This window comes from Gossypium hirsutum, chromosome D05 (genome assembly GCF_007990345.1).
Source record: "Gossypium hirsutum isolate 1008001.06 chromosome D05, Gossypium_hirsutum_v2.1, whole genome shotgun sequence".
In the NCBI taxonomy this organism is placed as follows: Eukaryota; Viridiplantae; Streptophyta; class Magnoliopsida; order Malvales; family Malvaceae; genus Gossypium; species Gossypium hirsutum.
The window spans coordinates 17,779,895-17,804,957 of NC_053441.1; the positions used below are offsets into that span (position 1 = coordinate 17,779,895).

Consider the following 25,063-nt stretch of genomic DNA (forward strand, 5'->3'; position numbering starts at 1 on the left):
GACAAAAGGCACGGGTTTATTGGATTCGAGAGGGTTATCAATATACTAAATTTTTTCATAAGACTGTGGCTGTTAAAAGGAGCAAGTTTACCATCCGTGCTCTTGTTGAAGATGATGAGAATCGATTATAAAGTCATTATCATATTGTCAATAAGATTTCTAAGTTCTATCAGGGACTTCTTGGGGTTGCTGATAGCAAGGTTGTCGGTTGGTCTTATCAGGTTCTTAGAGAACTGCTTCCTTGTTCTCTGTCAACTGCTGCTCAAGTTGACTTGGCCCGTCCTATCTCTAATGCTGAAATTAAGACTGCCCTTTTTGAGCAATGAAATGATAAATCTCCTGGCCCTGATGGGTACACTGCCTATTTTTTTAAAGCTGCTTGGAGCATTGTTGGTGTTGATTTTCTTGCAGCAGCTCAGTTCCATCTATCAGTTATTGCCTGCCTTTAATGCTACTACAATCACTTTTGTCCCTATATGCGAACATCCTAAGCATGTTAAAGAGTTCAGGCCTATTGCTTGCTATACTACTGTTTATAAATGTCTTTCTAAAGTTTTGGTGAACAGGATTACACTTTATTTGCTTGGTCTTATTTTAAAAAGCCAGAGTGCTTTCTTCAAGGGGAGGAACATTAATGATAATATCCTGCTGGCCTATGAACTGATGAGAGGCTACAATAGGAAGCAAATCTCTCCTTAGATGTGCCCTTAAGGTTGATTTGCAGAAGGCCTTTGACTCAGTTAACTGGGAATCTCTTCCTCTGTGCTTAGGGCTTTAAATTTTCTTGATGCTTTGATTGGATGGATTGCAGCTTGTGTTACTTTTCCTAATTACTCAATTTCTATAAATGGTGGTCTGGTTTGATTGTTCAAAGGTGCAAAGGGACTGAGACAAGGGGATCCTCTCTCCCCCTATTTGTTTGTCATTGTAATGAATGTTCTCTCTCGGTTGCTAGAGATTGCAGCAAATCATGATGTCTTCAATTTTCACCTTAAATACCACAAATTCCAGCTCACTCATTTATCATTTGCGGATGACCTCCTTATCTTTGCGAAGGGTAATTCTGATTCAGTGGTTGGTATATGGTGTTTATTGTAGGAGTTCTACTTGTTTTCAGGCTTGCTACTAAATACTTCAAAGAGTGAATTATTTGCTGCTGGAGTCTTAGAAGATGAGTTGGATTCTGTGATTTCAGATCACTGGGTTCAAGGTAGCAGGTTACTGGTTCGATATCTTGGACTTCCTCCTGTTTCTAGGACGCTTTCTATTCCTGATTGCAAGGCTTTGATTGAGAAGATTGTTGCCAAATCAATCATTGGTCTTGCAATTATGTAATAATATCAGTCGAGCGATTGGTACGTGGCAGCAAGAGTTGAATTGGGTTGTTACTTTTCTCAAAGGCAAGTCCCTATTGTTTGCATTTAGAAGCTGACATGGAATTCTGATATCCGTGCTATTTGGTGTGAAAGGAATGGAGGGATTTTTGGGAAGGCTCATACCACTGCTCTGTTTATTTGTTCTTATGTACGAGTTTTGCTGCTTCTTGGGCAATAAAATTACAATTATAAAAAAATAAAAAATAAAACTGGAGATGTATGATGCAATTAACTATGTTTATTATTACTAATGCACATATTTAACTATTATATGTTCCTAACTAGAACATGTTATAATATTTACAAATAAGTTCATCTAATTTAACACAAACACACGAATTCGTTACTCGATTGCAATGGGGCTGCTAGACTTTTCTGGGTGTTTAGTGCTCAAACAAGACATTATTTTGAAGTAGACATATATCCTCTCAACACTCGAAAAGGGGAATTACAACTATTAAATTTTATGCAGAATATCTATCCTTCACAACTGTCAAAATGAATATAATGTTGATAATTAGCCCAAAACTCAAAAAAAAAAAAAAAAAAAAAAAGCTGCTTAGAAGATGGAATTGTAATTGTCAAAACAGTTCATGTGCCCAGAATGCGTGGTGAAGCGAAATTGCCATTTCATGCAAAATCAGGGTATGGAAAAAAAAATTTAGATAAACAGCCTTTTCTTGCAATGAAAGATGCGGCTCAAAAGTGCTTGAGACGCTATCATAAGGACATGCCTCAGAAAATAAAAGGTCGTTTTGAGATCATCATCGCCGCTATTTCACTGCAATTCCATCCACTCTAAATAAAAAAGGTTCCTTTTGCAACCTTCATCTTTCATTTCATTTCACAAAAATTTCCTTGGAAATCAAACAAAATATGCAATTAGAAACAGAAGTTATAGAAAATAAGTGGCAAAAGGAAGTAGCTGGTTTCTCATCATCACAAGTAATAACAAAATGATAAAAAAAAGAAGAAGAAGGCATTGATTTCTCTAGTTAATCACAACGCTGCAAATAAGACGCAGCCGAAGCAAACAGCTAGTTGAAGAACTTCAAGGTTGCATTTTTTAAAAAAAAATTTCAGTGATCATCATCAGGTAGCTTTATATATATAGTCGGTGAGGATTTGGAGGTAGGGCTTACATGGTATCACCTGAAAAGACAAAATAGCCCAGAAATTAGCAGATGAAATGTCTGACTTGACCTTAACATCCTCCAACTAAATTGCTGAGTTGCATTCGCGCATCAATTTTGGAACTTCGGTTTCTTCGCCCGCAGTGAGGAATTAGTAAATTCAGTAAAATTCCAATGTTTTACGATCATGCTTGATTACAGAGATTTGTAAGATATGATTCTCGCAACGAATCTGTGTTTCAGAACTATCCCAACAACATGCACAACCGTAAAGCAACAAAAGGATCCTCCTCACCAACTCAACCCAGTAATTCCAACAAAAACAAAGGCGTAAGTCCCTCCGCCTTTCTCAAGCATTTTCACAAACAAACTCCATTCATTCCCTTTCCCCAAAACTCAAAGCTTTTTAACTTAAATTCCATAGGTGCGAGTGTTTTGATTTGCACAAGGAGCTTATTCCATATGAAAAGGCATGGTCTTGGCAGAAACAGATTGTTAAACAGAAGAAATCATTGCTACAAGAACATGAGGATTGCCCAGATACATTAATTGTTCTTCAGCATAACCCTGTTTATACAATGGGCACTGGCAGCTCGGAAAACTATTTGAATTTTGACGTAAAGGAAGCTCCTTTTGATGTTTATCGAACTGAACGCGGCGGGGAAGTTACATACCATGGGCCTGGACAGGTATAGTTCCAAAACCTAGATGGATAAGAAATAGAATGTGAAATTAATTTGATTTCAGTGGTGATTTCTCTTTGGACTAACTTATCTTCTTCTTCTTCTTCTTCTTTTATATACTACCTGTATTTAAATGTAGCTGGTTATGTATCCTATTATTAATCTCCGGAATCACAAGATGGATCTTCATTGGTATCTTAGGACACTTGAGGAGGTGGTGATTCGTGTTCTTTCATCGACATTTTCTATCAAAGCTTCTAGGATTGAAGGGGTAACGGGTGTTTGGATTGGTAAGATTTCTTATCTTGTTTCTTTTGATGCTTGATCTGTTTCCACTTATTGAATGGCTAAGCAAACCTGTTTTTCTAAGTTTTTCAGCAATGTTTTAACAATTTGTTCCCTTTGAAATTGAATATTTACAGTAGGGGATTGCAGGCAGAGGAAATAGGCATCCCCTGCTAGTCTACATGGCTCCTTAACTCTCTCTCTCTCTCTTTTTGGTTATTTTGTTATATTGAATTAGATATCTTTTGCTGGTAACTATAACTGAAGGGGACAAAGAGGTTTTATAGATTCACCCCATTCATATTAGGCCTTCAAATAAAGATAGAGCAATCGTTGTGGTTTGATTATTTTCATAACCGATTGAGGAGGGTCATGGCATCATGGGGACCAAGTCTCGGACAGTGCAGTTTTTGTGTTGTCTAGCAGCTTGGACCTGCACATGGTGATGATTTCGCTATTGTCTACGGCAATAGCACTTATATCGATAGTACAATATCTTTTTCTAATCTAATTACATTAGAAGAAAATAAGGTTGGCCTCTTTGATTGACTTTGATCTTTTTAAAATTTTGCTACAGGAAATCAGAAATTGGCTGCAATTGGTGTAAGGGTATCCAAGTGGATAACCTACCATGGGTTGGCACTTAATGTCACCACAGACCTAACTCCCTTCAGCTGGATAGTTCCCTGTGGGTTACGTCATCGTCAAGTCGGAAGCATAAAGGGGTTGCTTCAAGAATTTCAGTCATCTACACAATATGCTGAGGCAGTTAAACCGTTTCCTGATGATTACCAGTTGATTGATATCTCCTACAAGTCCTTAATTAAGGAGTTTTCTGAAGTTTTCAATCTTGAAATCCATCAAAAGGCCATCACTGTGCCTGAATTTTGGAGAGAGGACCATTAACCAGATTGGAGAGCCTGAAAGAAGAGTAAATTGCCTTATGACAACAAGATATTTATTAATGCTTCTTTACCCTGCAAGTCATGAACAAGTTTCCTCTTCTCAGTTCTTAGAGCAGAAACGTGTAAGATTTGCTTATCCTGTAACATTATATGTCCAAATTTGCAGATTATAGAATTGAATAATTCTAGAAATTTCTATTTTTGTTTTATATGATTGAAATTCCATAAAGAAAAAGAAAAGAATGAATTGTTTGTGACGAGGATTCAATAGCTTTTTGCCTTTTTCAGTCATAAATAATGATTGCTTCTTTATTGAACTATGACAAAGGATAAAATAAATAAACAAAAATAAATGCTACCCTCAATTTCCCCTTTTATGTACTTCAGACGAACATGCCTTGGGCCCTGAAATTTCATGGATATCCAAGGAGTACACTTGGAAGATTCAAATGTCAAAATCCACAAAAACCATAGATAGCAATAATATGCCACCCTTGCAATCATCAATATTTCTCTGCAACCGGTCTAGAAGGAAAAAGCCGTTGGAGAAATGCCATCAACGACCAAAGGCAAACCACAGCTAGGACCTGGAAAGTGATTACCATCCCGGCAGTTGCACCGCCTCGCTTGAACATTTCCGGGGTTCTCTGAGAGTCTTTCATCGAGAACTGTGAAGTTCTGAATGAATTGAAGAGCTCTGGTCAACTGATACAATCTATACACCTGTAAAATCAACTGCAAAGTTGTCAATAATCTTATTTGGTCTTTAGGATGAATATGAATCCTGTAAAAAGACCAAATACCTAAAAAATGATAGGAATCAGGGGCCAACAAGATGATTGATGCTTATCAAGAATCGTCTTGAATGCATGTTGAGCGGCAGAGCCTATCAGGAAAGGAGCCACTGCAACCAAGGCTTGGAAGCCAAGCGCAGGCCAAGTTAAAAAGACGGCAAGTAAAGGAGCAACAACTTTGAAACCCATTGTGAAGAAAGATGATGATAGGTAAACCTGAGTCCTGTAATGAGACCCCACCTCTTGGCACTGAATTGCAAATAAGGCCTTTGAACATGATCAGTCACAAGAAGGAACACCCCAAGACCAAGGAAAAAGAGGACACAATTTCTGCATAGTATAACCATGCAAAACAATTACATGTTTATGTTTCCACACACACCGCAGTACCACTAATAGAATTATGACTCAATAGTTGTGAAAAGAATGTATAAAAGGAAAAGATAAAGTTGAAATAGAATACCAACGAGTGTGTCGTCCTTGAAGAAAGCCTCAATTGCAGAGCTAAAGAAAAACTGTGGAAGGATCAATGAAGAAATCAATGCAATAGGTGCCAAAACCCAGAGGAATGATCCTTTGTCTTCTTGGAAAGCAGCTGACATCAATTTGCTCTCTTCCACTAGCTGGTGAGTTAGCCCGTGAAAGGAAATTGAACCCGATTTACCATGACACGATTCCACCCCACCAAATGTATTAAAAGCCAGACCAGAGTTCTCCCTCAAAGTACCAGTATGGTTCAAACTTGAGAGTTTTGATCAGACCCAAAAGCATACACTATTCCCCAAGTGCTCAATCTCCACAATCTATACTCCACATTTAACCCTTCTACTTCAGACATAAAATACCCTGCATTATTTAAAAAAAAAAGAAAAAGGAAAACGTTCTATTTGTTGAAATAAAGCAGGAAGAATAAATGTTAATACATGCAAAAGTCCAAGACAAAAGAGCTGAAAGATGTACTCTTTGATAAATCTATACCTAATCATTGGTTGGGTAATTTTACTTGATCGGAAGTACTATTTGAAAAGTGGAAGAATTTAAATAAAAATGTAGACTCGAAAAATAAATTTAAACAAAAAAAAATTGGTCCATTTCCTAAACGGAACGAGCCTCAAGTATGATTTTTTTGGCTCAAGCTTAGCCCAAATTTGTAAAAAGAAAATTTATTATTGTTTCTACTGTTTTATTGCAATTTCACTATTAGATTTAATTATTATTATTTGAATATTGTATAACTTTTGTTTTATTATTAATTTTGCTACTACTTTAAAGACATTTGTTTGCTAAGTTGCACATCTTAGTGTTATTTATTAGTGTATTTGATATATTATATTTTTTTAAATTTATTTTTATATAAAAAAATTAATACGGACGAACCAGATTGGCCTTAAGTTTTAGTATTTTTATTCAAGTCAGATTTAGATAAAATTTTAGTTTTATTTTTTAGACCGAATCCGGATGCAAAAGATGAACCTAAAATTATATTGAGGCTGGACCATGAGTTGCATCTCCAAGCCCAACACTTCCATTTCTTAGAACGATATCGCTTGCAGGAGCTTTTAGAGTTTGAGAAAAGGAGATGAGAGTGAGATTCCGACTTCAATGAAAAAACATTTTAGAATCAAGAAAGTAACAAATTTGAGCGAAATTTAGGAGAAATATACTGACGGAATGAATAAAGAGTCTATGATAGTTGAAAATTTGAACTTTGGGACAGGAAATCCAAGGCACTCGGGTTGAAGTTCCATTTTTTTTAATGGTTATAGCAAGATGATTGAAGTTGCTGGTCGTCCGTCACCGCTTGAACCCCAAGTTCTCCGTAGGTACAACTACGAGGTGGTTTTCAGTTATTAGGCAATTAGAAAGCAACCCGACGCAAAGTTGGTCAGCTGTTGGACCCTTTCCACGGGCAAAAAGCCCCATCAATTAGTTTATTAGTTTTCTATGGATTTAATTTTAACAATATAGGCCTAACAAATTATCAGGCCTTCCTCCAATATTAACTTAAACAAGGTAAAGGCTTTGAGGAATGGAATCATGGATACATGTCAAGCTAATTATAGAAGAAATAAACTTATTTTTGACGAGAAAATAAGGTGTTGTTTATCTTACATATGACAATCCGATTCGACCTTGTACCCTGTCGTGGTATATAATTCAAAACTGTTTCCACTAAGAGGTGCACAAATGACGCTATTACTATTGGATGATAAAGTCATTGATGATAATTAGTGTATAGCATCTGCCTGTTTCTTTTAGCTATATTCTTTTCATCTGTCACTCAGGTCTTATATCCACACCCCCAAACAACATTTTTATGATACATTAAAGTGAGAAAAAGACAATGATGGAAGCATTTTCGGCTGTGTCTACAGACATATATACAATGAGTAGGAAATCTTAGAAATTATACGCATAGGGACAAAACTTTGACCGAATTGATAGAACTAAGTATTAACAGGCTGAGATGAAGTTGAAATCCAAAGAAAGACCGACTTATGGTTAATGGGTTGCATTATTCAGCAAACTGCTCGATAAAGGTGAGCTTTGTTCACTCAACCATAGGTCCTGGATTAACACTGGAGAATTATCCTCCGATTTTCCGGTCAAGTTCACGCAACCAACGGTAGTCATCTGAAACATGAATAGGCCTTTATTTTCCAGTCCATCTTTATTATTGACTGACATGCTCAGCGGTTGCTCGCTTATATTGGATGAGGAGGAGCAAGGTGATACTTCTGATGAAGCTGCACAAGTGATTTCTTCTGCAGGAACCCATCTACTTAGCCTGATTTGTTCCAATTCCACTGCTACTTCCATCATTGTGGGTCTCATCTCCCTCTGAAATGATAAGCATCTAAAAGCCAGCTCTGCCACCTTGTGGATTGTAGATAACGTCCAAGAATCACTGTATGGCTCTAGGAATGGGTCTATGATCTCATCTAAACGCCCTTTGCTGATTCTGTCAGTAGCAACAGAAACCAAATTAACTTCATTATGAGGCCTAGAAAAGTCCACTACCTTTTGTGCTGTTATGATCTCAATGAGAACGACCCCAAAACTATAAACATCGCTTTTGTCCGAAAGATGGAAATTTTGATGGTACTGAGGATCAAGGTATCCCGGAGTTCCTTGAGGAGCTGTTGAGATGTGTGATATTTCAGTAATTCCAAGTCTAGAAAGACCAAAATCTGCTACTTTGGACCTGAAATTGTAATCTAGAAGAATGTTGCTTGACTTGACGTCCCTGTGGTATATTGGGGGGTCTATAGCAGAATGCAGATGAGCAATGGCTTGTGAAGTTTCAGCAGCAATGGTAAGGCGAACTGGCCAGGCAAGTCCATCACCCCTCTCTCTTTGTAAATGCTGGCATAACGTACCATTGGGCATAAACTCATACACAAGTATTTGTTCACCATTTTCTATGGAGCAACCCAAGAGGCGAACTAAGTTTTGGTGGCTGACAGATGAAATTAGCTTGATCTCATTCACGACTTGTTCAATGCAATCAGTGTCTCCATGCTTGATCCTCTTAATAGCAACCCATGAATTGTTGTGGAGTTTCCCTGCATAGACTGTTCCAAAGGCCCCAGTTCCAAGCCGTTGTTTCTCTGAGAAACCATTTGTAGCTTTCTCTACTTCTTTGTATGTATAAATTGGGATGCTGATATGTGAAGCTTCTGATAAGAGGCGTTTCGTGCTGTGTCTGTCTTTTGAATTGGATTGCCTCTTCATACAACAGCATATCAGAACTGCACAGATCATCAAAAAAGCTCCTGTTGCAATGCCTGAGAGATATGAATACCAATATGAGTGCTGCATAGGATACCCCAACCTTATGGCAATAAAATATGAATGTTTGATGTTAAATTATGTTTACCTCCAACCATAAGAACGACTCTAGTCGTTCCTCTACATTTTCCAGAAATGAATCTTGGAAGGTTACACTTTGGAGATGCTGTTTAGTTTCACATGTCAACAAACACATAAGAACTACAATAAGACAAAAAAAGGTTTGCAGTTCCTACATAAAATACATAATTTAAACAGATAGCGACATTCTAATTAACAAAATCATGCGCAATTATACTAAGAATTTACGTTATTTGCTATCCATAAATTTTAAATGATCATTTTCTGCTATAAATTTACAAATTTCGCCCAGTCAGTCAATGCATGAAATGGACCGTTATACTTGATCACTTCCTTTTTCACCATAAAGAGATAAGCTCTCGTCTTTGCACCATCAGAAGCCAAGAGCTACCTAATACCATTGGATTCTAATGCCGTTGCTTTCTCTATCGTTTTTTCCTTGCTTGTAAATGAATTATATATAGGAAAATTAGCTTTTTACTAATATAATTTTCATTGTAATCTTGTTTCTAGCTTCGGTGATAAACTGCCCATATGTCAAATTACTAAAAAGTTTACCACTGGGTCCCTCAACGGCGTTAGGTGTAACCACCCATTTCAGGTTACTCTCTTACTACCGCATCTTGCGGTTTTTCATCGTATAAAAAAAAAAAGAAAAAGAAAAAAAAGAGTCTATATCTCTCTATGTTATCAGCGTGATATATGATGATAGAAAACTTGGTTCCTTTTGAGCCAAACAGTAAGGTTTTGGACTAGCCTTTCCTCCAACAAAATGACGACTGGCAACATAACTATATACCGAGCAAAACGGCCATTGTTCCTAATATCTTGTTCTTTTAGCCAACTCTTCGTGTTTAGAGCTTCGTTTTGCTACAATGTCAGACCATTTTAAAGTACTATTTCTAAAAGAGTTGAAAAAAACACTGCTGAAAGATATCATTTGATTATTCCTATTCTCCGAAGACTTCTATTTTGGCATTGGCAAAGGTGTGGGTTTTTACTGCAATGTTTGAATGCAGCATCAAAACAAAGAAAAATAAATAAATAAAATCAAGGTGAATAATAATTTAAAAGTAGGACTTCCAAAGAAATTAGGAATAAAAGAACTGACCTTTCCGGCAACCAGCGGCAGCACGATATCCATCACCAATGAACCCATGTTTGCAGCTGCAACGGACTCCTGGCTGTCCGTTGAACGGCGGAACGATTTCATCACAAGTAGCATTTTCAGAACAAATATCTGAGCACCGTCCTTGGAGCCACCACCCTAGCTCAACCACCTGGACCTCCAGTACGCCTGATTCATTGAAAGATTCAGCCGATATGGACGATAAAAAGGACTTGCAATTGGTGCGAGTTACGTTGCCGTAATCAACGAAGCCATTAATTATGTTCTCCGAATAACAACTTATATTGTTGGTATTAGGAGGACAAGCAATCTCCTCAAAATGAGTGTAAACCATGGTCGTTGGAATCATGCATGGCTTCGGCAAGCTGCAGTTTTGCAATAGAATTGCGTTCTGGGATGTTGGGGCGTAGTTGGGGCCATATAGACGGTGAAAGACTTGGAGTGGACGGTTGCAAGTGGCTTCAATACTGATCTTTATACGATCAGCGTTTATCGTTAGGACCCGAAAATCAGCAATAAGCTGTTGGTTATTGGAGCTGCAGTTTAGAGGGATTTGGCAGCCGGCAGAGAATCCAAATGGGAAAGGAACAAACTTGTCACCGCATGATCGATTACACTTGGATGATTGAGCTGTGATTGATGAAAGTAGAAAGATTGCTATGAAGAAAAAGACGGGATCTTTGAGAATCATGTTTTTTTGCAGATAAGAAACTTGTAAACCAAAAGAAAGAGCGTATTGATCAAACAGAGTTTTATTGAAAAACAAAAGGAAATTCTGTTTTCTTTTCTCAGAGGTCATGCACTTACCCTGGAAAGAAAGACTTTGGTTGAATAATACAAGGAATTTAATGCAGTTGCTTGTGAGACTGAAACTTTGGTGTGATCTTTTTTTTTTCATCAATGATCAACAGTTTGACTGCAAAAGGAACACATGGAACAGTGATCAACTAATCATGTCTTATTATCCTAGTTCTATAGATAAACCCAACTTTAAATATATATATTTATTTGATTGACCAGAATCCATTGAAAGTTAACTTGGCTAGGAAGCTGGGGAATAAGACCCAGAGATGCTTGGTTAGAAATACTGCCTCGTTGAACATCAAGTTCGGTACTGTTCACCTTTTTCAAAAGTTATTTTAGGTATGAAATGGAGTAATTTATTTATACTAATTGTGTGTGATTTGTTAAAAAAAATGTCTTGTTAGGGTTTATTTACCAATTTGGCTTCTATTTTATGATCATTTATTAGAACTAAAATATCCGAACATAAATATAAATATAATTTTTGAAATTGTGAAAAATTATTAAATATACGTAGTGAGAGGGGTGGGAACTGGGAAGTGCAATATTAGCGTTGTATTACGGCTTGTTACCGGCATGCAAATCATATTCTAAAATCATTAAGTAAAAAGGTGTTTTTCTCTCTTTCCCCTTGCATATAAAATGTATTTGGTCGTATAAACCTCGAAATTAGAAGAGACGGTGAAACTATTACCAAAACTTTTTGACAATCTTAGTTGATTGATGTTAATTTTGACACTGCGATTAATTATGATGTAAAGTCAAATTGGGGTACTATAATTTTAGTTTTATTTGATTTTTTTCTTAAATTTTCAAATACACGCAAATGAAAAAAATTGGGTTATCTTGCAAATTTATAAAGCGTAAAGGGTACAGAAAAGTCAAAATACAGAATTATGTTGGTTCCCCATTGTCAACTAGCTATAGTCATCAGGTTGGATTGGCTTTTTTGTGGGACCATTCCCTTTGAACGACATAACCAATTATCCAATCCAATTTGGGTCCACGGCTGCTCCTTGGTTTTATTATTATATTGAGGCCAACTCTGGATGATGCATAATCCCTATTTCGACTGTTAGCTGCTTCATAATTACTTCAATCTTCTAAAGTTTAAATGTGCAGAAGAATCAGTTTGTTTTTTCAAGGTATGTTTCAATGAAAATTTTTAAAATTTTGGATTTCTTTTAATTATTAATTCAAAGTGCTAGTTATTATAATTGTATTGTTTGGATAAATAATTATTTATGAAAAATTTAGGTTAATCAAATTTTATGAATTTAGAACATAATTATAAAATAAATAATAACTTTCTTCAAATCTATCCCATAATAAAACCCACCTTTTTTCTTGGTTTCCTTCGTTCTAATAGAATCTAATTTTGTTTCCATAAAAAAGATAACATGGAGATTATAGTTCTTCAACATGTGCTGAAGTCTTCCGATTGCTAGTGGACTCCCCAAGCCACAAACATTTCAACATAAAATCTTCATTGCTCCCAGTTGGCCTGTCCATTGGCGACTACTGATATAATTGGTTGATTCACATAATGTCATTCGTCATTATACTTGGAAGAATTTGGTTCCACAGAAACAATCGGACCAAATTTGGAAACTCTGGGGTTTTTTTCCCTCCAAATCTTAATGATAATTGTAACACTCCCAATCCGTATCCCTAGCCGGAATCGGGTTATGGAGCATTACCGAAGTTTACAAATCAAACAGACAAAAATTTCAAATATGCTATTGAAATATAAACACATACTAATATTTAATTATTACAACAACCATATCATATTTCATTTGTTTCACAAATATCTCAATTCTCATACTTGCTATATAAATAGCTTTTCACAATTTATTTCACATTTCATTATACAATTGCAATATCTATTCCATAGTCGTTTCATGAGTATATAACTCATATATTCATTATATTTACAACATATTTCACATTCTATTTTCAATTCACTATTTCACTTTCATTTCTCATACCATATCATTTCAATATAAATTATAAAACTTTATTATTCATTTACCCCTATTAACACGACTCGAACTCGAACGGATACACGGATCCAACCAAAATACACCAGTTTGGCACCTAGTGCCTCATCAGATAATTCGAAGTAATAAATTGACACCCAATATCTCATCGGTTAAACAGAAGTAAATTGGCACTCAGTGCCTCATCGAATTAATCCGAAGTAGTAAATTGACACCTAGTGTCTCATCAACTCGAAGTCGAAGAAATCCCTGAACTCTTCTAATCTTATGGCATGCCATCTATATCCGACTCAGCCCGATACAATTAATAGGGTTTAAATTTCACATTTAAAAAACAACCAATAACCAATATCAATTTTTCATATAATCTGTAATGACCCAAAATTCATGGGCATCGGAAAAGTATAATATCGGGCCTCCGTCCTAGTAAATTGAGTCCGAAAATAATTATTAGAAATATTTACGAGACTAGTAGTGTGTTTAATTAGGTTTTAATTAAGTAAATTTAGCTTAATTTAGAGTAATTAGTAAAAAGGATTAAATTGAATAAGAGTAAAAGTTTAATTATAGATTAAAGGAAAATAACAGGGACCAAATGGGCAATTAAGCCACATTTGGAAGTTGAGGCGGCATAACATTGTAAAAATCTTAGATTTTTATATTATTATTTATATAAATATATAAATTAATTATAAAGTATATTATTAAATTAATTACATTATAAATATTATATTATTATATATAAAAGAAACAAAACAGAAAAGAAACAGAATAGAAAGAACAAAGAAACAGAATAGAAGAGACGAAACAGGGGAGAAGCAGGGGAGAAAGAAGAAAAAGAAGAAAAAAGGGAAAATAGGGTTTTTGAAGCTTGAAATTTAAATTGGTAAGTCAAATTAGCCCTTTTCTCTTAATTCTAATGTTTTAAAAGCTTTAAAACAAAGTTTTGATGGAATTAAGTTGATATTTTGTAAGTTCATAGGTTTTCAAGTATAGTTTATGTTGAACAAAAGAGATGAATTAGGGATTAACTTGAAGGAATTTTAAGTTAGAATTGAAAAAGGGATTAAATTGTAAAAGAAACTATAAATTTTATGTTTTAGGGACTAAATTGAGGGAAATTCGAAATTACCAAAATATGCTGAAATTTTGATAGTTAAATTTTAGTTTGGATGAAATTTGAATAGAAATAGAGTGTGAATTGAATTAGGAAAGTAAGTGAATTTAGTTAGGATTAAATTGAGAATAAGGAAGAAATTGAATAGAAATTTAATTATTATCATAATTAGTGCTGAAATTAATAGTATAAATTATTATCATTTTCGTAGCTAGCAAAGAACCAGAAGCGTCGGCACGGAAGGGAAAAGAGAAGATTATCGAGGAGTAAACTCGAGAAAATTACGGTTTGTATTACTATAATTCAAGTTATTTATTATTAAATGTTAAATTTTAATTTATGTGTCTAGTAAATGAAATGTGAGGTAAGTATTATTATTATTATTATTATTATTATTATTATTATTATTATTATGAGTGGGAATTAAATTGAATAGTTGATATGAAATAATATTTGAATTGTTTGTTGATTGAAAGCGGGAAATGAATTTAAATCGAATAGTGACCGATATTAAATTGAATGGAAATGTATTGAGTTGTGAAAATATGTTAATTGCGGATTAATTATTGATTGAAAGGTGGAAAAATGATTGAATTGAAAGTGTGAGAAAGTGTGATTGAATTGGGATTATATGTGATTTAAATACCCTATTAACTAGTCGGGCTGAGTCGGATATAGTTGGCATGCCATAGGATTGGAAGAGTTCAGGGATACTTCGACCTCGAGTCGATGAGACACTGGGTGTCACTATATTTCTTCGGATAGATTCAATGAGGTACTGGGTACCAACTTTCTTCGGCTTTGCCGATGAGACACTGGGTGTCAACTATTGCTTCGAACTATCCGATGAGGCACTGGGTGCCATTCTGGTGTGTTTGGTTGGATCCGTGTATCCGCCAAAGTCCGAGTTTTGTTAATAGGGTAAATGATGAAATGATAAACCGAACGAGTTGGTCAAACGAGCTATTGAAATGATATGAAAAAGTTGAATTGTGAATTGAAATGTGAAATGAGATTGAGAAATGAACCTAAGGTTCGTGAATTATTCAAACTCAAATTGTGGATATACGATATTGGTTGATGAATTGCTATTGTTGAAATATTTAATTTAAATTGTATATACGATTTATGCTTTACATGTACATTATTGTTATAATTTGAATTATGGTAATACCACTGAGTATGAATTACTCAGCGTACGGTTGTTTCCGTGCGCAGGTCAATAGAAGTCAAAGGTCCCGGTTCAGCATCCAGATTAATCCCGGCTTCGGCAAAACTTGGTGATGTATTTTTCCTTTGGTAAAGGTGGCATGTACATAGATTGTGTATAAAGGTTATTATGTTTTATTATATAATGGTTAAAAATGTTAGTATTAAAAGTTTATGGATTTTAATGAAAGAAGTCTATCTATTTTATCTAATTAGTACATTGTTAAATTTTAAATTGGTATTGTGTAGATTGAGTTTGATTAGAAGTATTTAGAATAGAAAATGTGAATGTGAAATGAATTGGTTGAATTGATGATATTTGGGAACTATATGGTTTTAATTTGCAGGGGGTTTTATGTAAAAATAAGCAGAAATGCTGCCGAAATTTTTATAAAAAAAAAAATGAAGTCATTTGGTAAACAAATTAATAAATTTTATGAATTATTTTAATATATTGGTTATTTATTTAAGAATTGTTGTAAATCGTTCGATACGTCCGGTAATGCCTCGTAATTCTGTTCCGGCGACGGTTCGGGGTTAAGGGGTGTTACATAATCACATAAATTCAATTCAAATCAAATAATCAATACAATCATAATATATATATACAAATTCAATCAATTTCCATCAATTTTAATTCAATTCAATATCAAAATACCAAATACTCACCTCAACCACTTACCATAAGCATTAAATCAAAATACAATAATTAATAACTAGATTTAGATTATAGAAATACAAACCAGGAATTCCGAGCTATTCCACGTCGACTTTATTTTTTCCCTTTTTAATCGAGGATTCTAGTACGACATTAGCTACGGAATTAAAACAATTAAAATTCATCAATACAACACAATTCAATTTCATATTGCATATTTTAAATTTTGCTCAATATTTACCTAATTTTCAATTTAGTCCCTAAACCGAGACTAACTTTATTCATTTACATTTAATCCTATATTTTCATTCAATTTTCACTTTAAACTAGATTTAACTCTCTAATTTTACTTAAATCCCTAAATTTAAAAATTTTTACAATTTAGTCCCTATTACTTAAAATTTACAATTTATTCTATAATTCAATCCTCTTTCACTTCTAACTTAAAAATCTATCAATTTAATCCATAATACTAAAATTATTCAACATTAACAATATTTAAAAACTCAATAATTTCTAAAATTTTGACAAAGGTTGAGTAGTATTTAATATCGAAATTCCAAAAACATAAAAATTATAAAAAAAAAGATTAAATTGACTAACCAATTGAATTTAGAACTTTTGAAACCCTAAGACCTTTCGTCTGTTTCTTTCTCCTTTTTCTTTTTTTCGTTTTGCTTCTCTTTCGTTTCTACCTTTCTATTTCCTTTTATTTCTTTATTTATTTTGTTTGTTTTATTATTATTATAATATATAATATATATACTTATATGTTAAGTAAACTTATTTTAATATAATATATATTGAATTCACATATATTTAACTTATGCCGCCTAAAGAACAATGACAGAACTGCTTATTTAGTCCATTTTAATTTTTCTTTAATTTATAATTCAATTTTTACCCTATATGCAATTTAGTCCTTATATTTAATTACTCTTAATTTATGCAAATTCACCTAACCAAAATCTAATTAACTATACAAATAGCTTCGTAAATATTTTTAATAAATATTTATGAGTCCGATTTACGGGAAAGGAGTCCCAGGAATGCATGTTTTTAATTTGGTCCTTTTCTCTTAATTAACTACCGAAACGTTAAAATTTCTTAACGAAACTTTAATACCACCTTAATGACACTCAATAAATATTTATAAAAATATTTACGGCTTAGTTTATAAAAACAAGATCTCGATATCTCATTTTCTAAAACCACTTGAACTTAATAAATCACTTATATAACATAAATTATCAAATTAAAAATCTTTTTAAAAATCACATTTGACTTGTTGGATTTGGTGGCCTTCAAACCACAGAAAAACGAGTTGTTACAAATTATTTTCAGTATCTTCCTCGATGGACAAAAACTATCTCCATGCCCAAGTCGATCACAAGCAAAACAGAATAAAACAATATTTCATATTGAAATCTAGCATAAACTTGTGATATAAAGTTTTTTATTATTACAATATGATTACATTTGCAAAAATTATAAATATTTTTAATAATATAAAGTTTGTAATATATATTATAATTAAATAAAAATGATATTGGGTTTTTTTTTTAGTTTTATATTGTAACCATGTGTAGCAAATGAAATAAAATTATGAGAAAATTTAAAAAACAAATAATTTGACTTTCTTACAAGTTTTAAAATTCTTCAAGACTTTAACCAAAAAAATATAAATTTGCTTTTGATTAAATGAAATATTCTCTTTAAATCCCTTATCCAAAACACACTTTACATATAAATAAATAATAATATATAAAATTATAAAATTCTTTATCGAGTTTAGTGTATTTTTGACTCAATGATATCAATTTAATTGAGAATTGATAAAAAAAATTTAAAATTAATGATAAGACTTAAAAAATAAATTAATTTATATTTATTCAATACCGTTAAACTTTAGAATTTGATTAGTTATAGCAAAATGAAAAAAAGGGGAATGAGTTTAAGGGTTTAATAAAGTAGTAGTTAAAAGCAAAAATTGCCATTTTGTTACAAAATAATGAATAATAACACAATTCAGTAGCTTGATAATTTTAATGAAGATGGAGTTTTAAGAAACTAAAAACTAACAAATGTAGAATGTAGAGTCACAATATTGGGCATGTTAGGCAGGTAATAATTCAATATTATTTGCATTACTTTCTTTATCTGGTATCGGAAATGAGATAGGGACAATTTCAGGCCTTCCGCTCTGCTCTGCCCTTTTTGCCTTGGATCTTTCAAAGCAAAGGTTGAAGAAAAACGTTGTTTCCTTTTTGCCATCTCTCCTCCCCAAGTTGTCATAATGAATGAGATTATATATGTAATTTAAAGAAGCATTTTAAGAAGTAATTTAGATTATTGTCAAATATAAGGCAAGTGTAATTAAATTTCTTTAACTAAATATAAGGCTAATATTTAAATTAAGGAAAATGGTAAAATTTATTTGTGGCATTTGAATTGTCAAAACTATTATTTAATGAAAAATTCATACAATTGTGTCACATATGACTACATTTATTATAAAAAATATAAATTATATTGGAAGTGTAAAATAAAATAAATTGATATATACTAAAGTAGGAAAGTAAGCTTAATCAGTTGACAATTGGCAGCACAAAACATGGAAAATGAATATCATTAAATTCCCTTTGTTGATGTTTGTCCTTTGATTTCTCCTTCAAATAACTTCAAATAGCAGATAATATAATTTGAATATAAAATATAAATAATCAAAAATTAAAGACATATCAATTGCATAATTACGAGAAATTGTTTGATATTTACATTAATTATACTGAATACATTAAATAAAATATTTTTGCACTGACCATTCCAATTATAACATTTTCATTTTACCTATATATACCATTCCTATCTTAATAATAACATCAACACCAAATCGAGCAGCTCTTAATACCTAAAGATGCATACTTAAGTAAATTATGAGCCGGTTGGTTACTGGACCTCAACACATGCTTAACCCAGGTATAAATCACTATTTACACTCCAAGCTTCACATTGTTAAAATATTAATTTATTTTTAATTTAATATTTAACATTTTTTTATTCTTCACATCCACCTCTTCTTATAATATCGTCTCCAAAATTTAAACTTATGTTCTCCCTTTAAAATATCATGTCTTACTACCACACCCAACACTTGCTGATATATGTTTTTTAATGTTTATATTATAGTAATATGTATTATTTTACATATAATACATAAAAATAGTATAAAATAAAATAAATATTATTATGCTAAAAACGGATTTGACTTTAAAAAATATGGGTATAATTATTTTGTTCAAATACATTTATCGAGTCTAATACTTTTATCAAGTTTCTTTTAAATTCCAGATCAATAATTTTAAGTTTGGATGAATAATCTAAATAGATTTAGATACAATACAATGACTAACTCAATACAAGGATGACATGTTAGTTTCAGTAATTAAATTTCAATCTTCCCCTATCTAAAATACTTAACCAATCACTTTAGATTAGGCTAAGGTTTCGGATCTTGAAGACCTGGGCGCGAGTCCCATCATTTGCAATGTTTGGATATTTTTCCCATCATGTGCATATACGATATTTTTCGATTCTTTGTTTATTATGCATTATATTGATTGATTCTACGTACTATTATAGTTGATCAGACATATATTTATACTTATACTTCTAATTGTATTTTATTAGTAAAACTTTCAAACAAAAAATTTATCATATACTTTCATTAAATAACATGCAAAATTTTGAAAAATACTTTACCAAAAAGAATAATAAAATGAAGATGTCTAAAAGAATTGTAGTTTGCAACAAAATAGGTCTTACTCGTTTCCTTGTTTGGTAACTGGTTTGGTGAGACAATAATGGCAATATAAGATTTTTTAAGGATTATTAATTGAGATATTAATATTGATTTTTTTTCAATTTTATAAATTATTATTTTTAAATATTAATTAAAAACTAAATAATGATTCTTCATCACACTTATAAAATTAAAAAACTTCAATAATTATCCTTCATAGTTTCTCCCTTTTAGCTTTTGTATGTCATTTCAGGCAAAAGCTGTTTTATAGCCAACAAGTTAAATCCTAATTTTATAAACAAATTCTTATCATTAATCTTTTAAGTTAAAATTAAAAAAAGAATTATCCAAAACAGCAATAAATAGCAAGTTAAATCCTAAAACAACGACGCAGGAGGCTATTAGGAAACCCACGCCGGATTCCTTGGAGCATGGTTCCTGTTTCTATATACTCGGTCCAACACTTGTCAAAAATCTGACAGCTCCAAATCCGCTCTACCGTTCCTCTCCCACATTTGTAAGTGCAATATATGTATGCCCACAATGCAAATGCAACCATTTCCATTTCCTCTCTTCGTATTTGAATTAATAATTAACTAATAATCCTCTCAATCTCTTCTACGCATTTTTCTTTATTTTCTTTAGTCTTTTTTTTTTTTTTGTATTTCTAGAATTTGGGCACAATGTTCGCAGAGGCTGATAGCTTTCCGAGATCCAAGTTTGGAAACATTATGCATTCCGATCCTAACATGTCCATACCTGGTTCTGGGAGTGAAGATGATTTGTACGTGCGGTATAGCAGCGCATCCACTTCCGGCCCTGCCTACGAAGCCCATAGGACGAGTCTAGAAGGCTCGCCCATAACCATGTCACCGTGGAACCAAACCACTTCTTTCATGAAACCTTCAACTGCCATTTCCGATAATGATGTTCCAGCTAACAGCCTCATCGGCTCGCTTACACGTGAAGAGGGTCATATTTATTCCTTGGCAGCCACAAAGGATCTCCTTTACACCGGCTCCGATAGTAAGAACATTCGCGTGTGGAAGAATCTAAAAGAATTTACGGGATTCAAATCTAACAGTGGATTGGTTAAGGCCATTGTGATATCTGGCGAAAAGATTTTTACCGGCCATCAAGATGGGAAGATTCGCGTTTGGAAAATCTCTCCTAAGGACCCTAGCATTTATAAACGAGCTGGAACTTTGCCCACTCTCAAAGACGTCCTTAAAAGCTCCATTAAACCCAGCAATTATGTGGAAGTGAAGCATAAGCGGGCTCTATGGATCAAACACGCAGATGCGGTGTCGTGTTTGAGCCTGAACGTGGAACAAGGTCTTCTTTACTCTGCTTCATGGGATAGGACATTCAAAGTCTGGAGAATTTCAGATTCCAAATGCCTTGAATCGATTCGTGCACACGATGACGCTGTTAACTCTGTGGTTTCGACCATGAGTGGAATGGTTTTCACTGGCTCCGCTGATGGTACCGTTAAAGTGTGGAAAAGGGAACAACAGCGGAAAGGAGCGAAGCATGTGTTGTCCCAAACTCTTTTACAACAAGATTCTGCAGTTACGGCATTAGCAATCAACACCCAGGGTTCAGTTCTGTACTGTGGCTCCAGTGACGGTTTGGTCAATTTCTGGGAAGTTGAAAAGCAATTATCCCACGGCGGGGTCCTAAAAGGGCACAAGCAGGCGGTTCTTTGCCTTGAGGCTACTGAGAATTTGATGTTTAGCGGATCGGCTGATAAGAATATATGCGTTTGGAGGAAGGACGGCAACATCCACACATGCCTCTCGGTGCTGACGGGGCACATGGGGCCTGTCAAGTGCTTGGCTGTGGAAAAGAACCAAGAATCCAGGAGCGAGCAGCGGTGGATCGTGTACAGTGGAAGCCTTGATAATTCGGTCAAGGTATGGAGCGTTGAGGAGTTTGCCCAGATAGGAGCGACCAACAAGAACCAGCAACATGCCTGTTTCGAATTCGATTCTGAGTCTGCCCCATTCGCATCTGATGAGACCGCCTCTTCCACCAGCTCAAGCAGCCAGAGCAGGTGGCACTGACCCACAATGTTTTGATGCCACGTGTAATTCTCAGCAAAAAAACTTATTAAGATTCACCACGTGGAACATTAAGGAGATACAGGATACTGTGTATGATGCCACGTGTAGAAGAGAGATGGGAGAGATCGTTCATTTTGTGTTTTTTGTATGGGTAATAGTCTATGATCATGGATCATTAACATAAAAAATTGAAATTGAAATTTTTGTTTTGGGTTTTCAATAAAAGATCATTTTTTATTATTAAGTATTTTCAAACATTTTTAATGCAAACACAAAATTTAACTCATTAATCAACTTATATATTTACAATGCATCAGATAAAAACCAACAAAATTTTTCCTTCTTTATATATTTACAATGCCTTTATCTACTCTAGTTAAAATATTTATTTTTATTTTCCCGACATTTGACTTTCTTGAAAACCAACATGGTCTTCATTTCAATTTTAATCCTGTCAATTCAGGATACCCAACGTAAAAGTGTGCATTTTTTAATGGGATTTTTATTTAACTGCAAAAGAGAAGAAAAAGTTGGGAAGAAGATTTGTTTATAATCTTTTTAGAAATTTTGTTATTTTTAAAATTTTAAAAAGACTTAATTGATCATTTTTACTTTGTTATTAAAGTTTCTTTTACCCTTTAATCTTGTTAGTTTTCTATTTTACTTTCAAAAAAATGAGCTTAATTGAATAAATGTATAAAGATTGAGGACTAAATTTATTATTATACTTTATATATAAAACACTAAAATAAACATTTAAAAATGCCTATTTTTCAGTAAGTTATAATCTAGAAGGTTTTGCGATAATATTTCTTTTTACACTTGTACTAAAATTTGCACAGGAAGTTGCTGACTGTAATGTGATGAAAGATGGGTTTGTTATTTTGGTTGAAAGTTCTGTATTTCTTCACCTTCAAAGGCTTGCCTACCTTGCTTTTTGCACCTTTTCCAATGTTTTGGTTATTTGGGTATTCTCATTAATATTGGGTAGCAATTTTATCCCCAGAAAAAAATTATGGAATTGAAGTAAAAATTTAATTTCTTGATTCACTCATTTAATGCACCTGAATCTTTTGATTCATATCAAAGAAATTAATGAATCTTCTACTCTAACTTCCATTTTTGTTCTTTACTTTAAATTTTCTGCAGTAAAGAAAAAAAAAGAAAAACGTGTTAAGAGATTATAAGTGGGGGGAGTCAAGATTTTTATTCCACAAAAATCCATACACTAAAAATATCACAAAAATTATTTTCAAGCAGGTGGAACCACCACCAAAGCCACATACATGGCTCTAACATGGAAATATTATTATAAGACTCTTCCTATTAATAATCAAAACTCGTTTCTTTTTAAATATTAATAATCCAACATGATTAGCTGCTAGTGTCGTAAACAGAAGCAGGAAGGCGTGGAGTGATGAGGACTTCAAGTGGAGTAGCTTTGAAAATTGTCAAAGCTGGTCCTTGGCGCATATCAACCGCTTCATCTAACGGGGTTGCAAAGTCGAACTGGTGCAGCAAATTAGCAACCGTAAGGTGCAGCACTTGGAGTGCAAATGAAACCCCGGGGCACATTCTTCTTCCACTGCTAAACGGTACCAACTCGAAATTTTGCCCTTTCACATCAACATGTTTGTGGGTTGTCATGAACCTTTCGGGCCTAAACTCCTCTGGGTCTGACCATATTCCTGGGTCTCCATGAAGCTTATAAAGATTGGTAATCAGCCATGTGCCTGCCGCCACTTGGTAACCACTAACCCTACAATCCTCAGTGGCTGCATGAATCAACGAGAGTGGTGCAGCAGGGTACAAACGCATTGTTTCCTTGATGACTGCTTGAAGGTATACTAAATTTTTCATGTCGGATTCCTCCACTAGCCTATTGTTGCCGACATGGATGTCGAGTTCATTTACTACCTTGTTTAATGCATCACGGTTGTTGAGCAACAAAGATAAGACCCATGTCAATGTAACCGCTGTGGTATCCACAGCCGCCAAAATCAGAGCCTGCAAAATCAGGCAAGGCTCTTTAACGTTTGCCATAAACAATCAAAATCTAACATCAGTTATACCATAAATGATGTAAAATCTACCAGACAGGTGGCTTTGTTGATGGTATCTGTATGGTGATCCCCTTCATCTTTGAGGTTAGAAAGCATCACATCCATGAAATCTTCCCCGCCCTTGAACTGACCAGACGATTTCCTTCGCTTGTGCTCTTCTAGCCATCCCTCGGCGAATCGGTCTAGGTCTTCGCCTACCTTCTTCATGGCCCTCTTATCGCCTCCTATGTCTACCCATCTCAGAAACGGCAAAGCATCAGACACCACAAACTTCCCACCCAACACAGTAAAGTTCTTCAAGGCTGTCTTCAGCACCCGACTCTCTTCATCGTTGCCGAAACTCGGAATTCGCTTCCCTATAGTCATCCTTAGAATCACGTTAAGAGTTAAATCCCAAAACCATCTCTTCATTTTTATCAACACCTTATCAGAGCCAATAGTTTTGCTTTTGTTCCGATGCTGATACAACTCTTGCACGGACAACTTTATCTCGGATTCTCGAACGTGCTTGAGCTTATCAAGGCGGTTGTTGGAGAGGAGCTCGAGACTAACGAACTTGCGCATTCGACGCCAATGAGGTCCATGTGGGGCGAAACCAAGCATGGTGTTGTTGTAGCACATTAGAACCGAGGAAGTAAGATTCGGACGACTGACGAGTGGCAAAGGCTTTATCGTTGGTGGTAAGACACTCTTTAATTGTTCCAATATTGCTCACCACCAAAGCTCTCCGCACACCGAGCTTAATAGTGAAGATTGGTCCATTTTTGTCCGCCATGTTGGCCAGGGTAATGTGGATTGGTTGGGAACCTCCTAGAAGGTGGAGATGACTGTTATGATCGTCCCGATTAAGCAACGAACAAGTAAAAATAGTAGAAGAAATTGAGAAGATGAACACACAAATTTAACGTGGAAAAACCCCTCAAAAGAGGATAAAAAACCACGGGCAAAGATAAATTTACTATAATGGCAAAAGAATGAAGAGTACAAAAGATGGAGATAAAAACTAAACCCCGAAAACCCGAAAACAAAGAACCCTCAAACGTAAACACAAAATTCTCTGAATGTGTTATGAGTTCTAATCTAATGGGTGTCTCTCAATTCTAAGATTGTAAAGGAGCCTATTTATAGGCTAAATTAGTAAGTCAAATAAACTATACTAATAA

At 34.1% G+C, this 25,063-nt stretch overlaps 5 protein-coding genes and 1 pseudogene across 5 annotated transcripts; 3 read left to right on the forward strand and 3 right to left on the reverse strand.

Moving 5' to 3' along the window:
• The first annotated feature begins 348 nt into the window (after positions 1-348).
• Positions 349-1,335, forward strand: LOC107902637 (uncharacterized). Its single transcript, XM_016828781.1, has 3 exons — positions 349-683; positions 771-858; positions 1,099-1,335. The coding sequence occupies exons 1-3, from the start codon at positions 349-351 to the stop codon at positions 1,333-1,335; spliced, it is 660 nt and encodes a 219-aa protein (XP_016684270.1).
• A 798-nt stretch (positions 1,336-2,133) lies between these two features.
• On the forward strand, positions 2,134-4,639 carry LOC107905385 (octanoyltransferase LIP2p, chloroplastic). The gene is made up of 4 exons (XM_016832030.2): positions 2,134-2,839; positions 2,934-3,198; positions 3,332-3,482; positions 4,055-4,639. The coding sequence occupies exons 1-4, from the start codon at positions 2,724-2,726 to the stop codon at positions 4,381-4,383; spliced, it is 861 nt and encodes a 286-aa protein (XP_016687519.1). The 5' UTR covers positions 2,134-2,723; the 3' UTR covers positions 4,384-4,639.
• A 147-nt stretch (positions 4,640-4,786) lies between these two features.
• LOC107905386 (uncharacterized) lies at positions 4,787-7,099 on the reverse strand (annotated as a pseudogene).
• Positions 7,100-7,377: 278 nt separating this feature from the next.
• On the reverse strand, positions 7,378-11,106 carry LOC107905384 (wall-associated receptor kinase-like 14). Its single transcript, XM_016832028.2, has 3 exons — positions 10,161-11,106; positions 9,057-9,134; positions 7,378-8,964 (listed from the first exon to the last, which is right to left on the reverse strand). The coding sequence occupies exons 1-3, from the start codon at positions 11,074-11,076 to the stop codon at positions 7,679-7,681; spliced, it is 2,280 nt and encodes a 759-aa protein (XP_016687517.2). The 5' UTR covers positions 11,077-11,106; the 3' UTR covers positions 7,378-7,678.
• Positions 11,107-20,168: 9,062 nt separating this feature from the next.
• Positions 20,169-22,077, forward strand: LOC121217792 (protein JINGUBANG). The gene is made up of 2 exons (XM_041094112.1): positions 20,169-20,288; positions 20,443-22,077. The coding sequence occupies exon 2, from the start codon at positions 20,455-20,457 to the stop codon at positions 21,835-21,837; it is 1,383 nt and encodes a 460-aa protein (XP_040950046.1). The 5' UTR covers positions 20,169-20,288; positions 20,443-20,454; the 3' UTR covers positions 21,838-22,077.
• Positions 22,078-23,211: 1,134 nt separating this feature from the next.
• Positions 23,212-24,521, reverse strand: LOC107902636 (cytochrome P450 CYP82D47). The gene is made up of 2 exons (XM_041092665.1): positions 23,931-24,521; positions 23,212-23,844 (listed from the first exon to the last, which is right to left on the reverse strand). Exons 1-2 carry the CDS (start codon positions 24,519-24,521, stop codon positions 23,212-23,214), a joined length of 1,224 nt encoding a protein of 407 aa, XP_040948599.1.
• Between the last annotated feature and the right edge of the window lie 542 nt (positions 24,522-25,063).

Excerpts from the sequence above, each read along its gene's own strand:
- LOC107902637 (XM_016828781.1), top strand. The coding sequence starts at position 349 with ATGGGTACACTGCCTATTTTTTTAAAGCTGCTTGGAGCATTGTTGGTG. Across the intron at positions 684-770 it reads ATGAGAGGCTACAATAGGAA|GGCTTTAAATTTTCTTGATG; the intron begins GCAAATCTCTCC and ends CTCTGTGCTTAG. Across the intron at positions 859-1,098 it reads TTTCTATAAATGGTGGTCTG|GAGTTCTACTTGTTTTCAGG; the intron begins GTTTGATTGTTC and ends TGTTTATTGTAG.
- LOC107905385 (XM_016832030.2), top strand. The coding sequence starts at position 2,724 with ATGATTCTCGCAACGAATCTGTGTTTCAGAACTATCCCAACAACATGC. Across the intron at positions 3,199-3,331 it reads CATACCATGGGCCTGGACAG|CTGGTTATGTATCCTATTAT; the intron begins GTATAGTTCCAA and ends ATTTAAATGTAG. Across the intron at positions 3,483-4,054 it reads GGTAACGGGTGTTTGGATTG|GAAATCAGAAATTGGCTGCA; the intron begins GTAAGATTTCTT and ends ATTTTGCTACAG.
- LOC107905384 (XM_016832028.2), bottom strand. The coding sequence starts at position 11,076 with ATGAAAAAAAAAAGATCACACCAAAGTTTCAGTCTCACAAGCAACTGC. Across the intron at positions 9,135-10,160 it reads TGCCGCTGGTTGCCGGAAAG|CATCTCCAAAGTGTAACCTT; the intron begins GTCAGTTCTTTT and ends GAAACTAAACAG. Across the intron at positions 8,965-9,056 it reads AGTCGTTCTTATGGTTGGAG|GCATTGCAACAGGAGCTTTT; the intron begins GTAAACATAATT and ends CATATCTCTCAG.
- LOC121217792 (XM_041094112.1), top strand. The coding sequence starts at position 20,455 with ATGTTCGCAGAGGCTGATAGCTTTCCGAGATCCAAGTTTGGAAACATT.
- LOC107902636 (XM_041092665.1), bottom strand. The coding sequence starts at position 24,521 with ATGTGCTACAACAACACCATGCTTGGTTTCGCCCCACATGGACCTCAT. Across the intron at positions 23,845-23,930 it reads TCAACAAAGCCACCTGTCTG|GCTCTGATTTTGGCGGCTGT; the intron begins GTAGATTTTACA and ends CTGATTTTGCAG.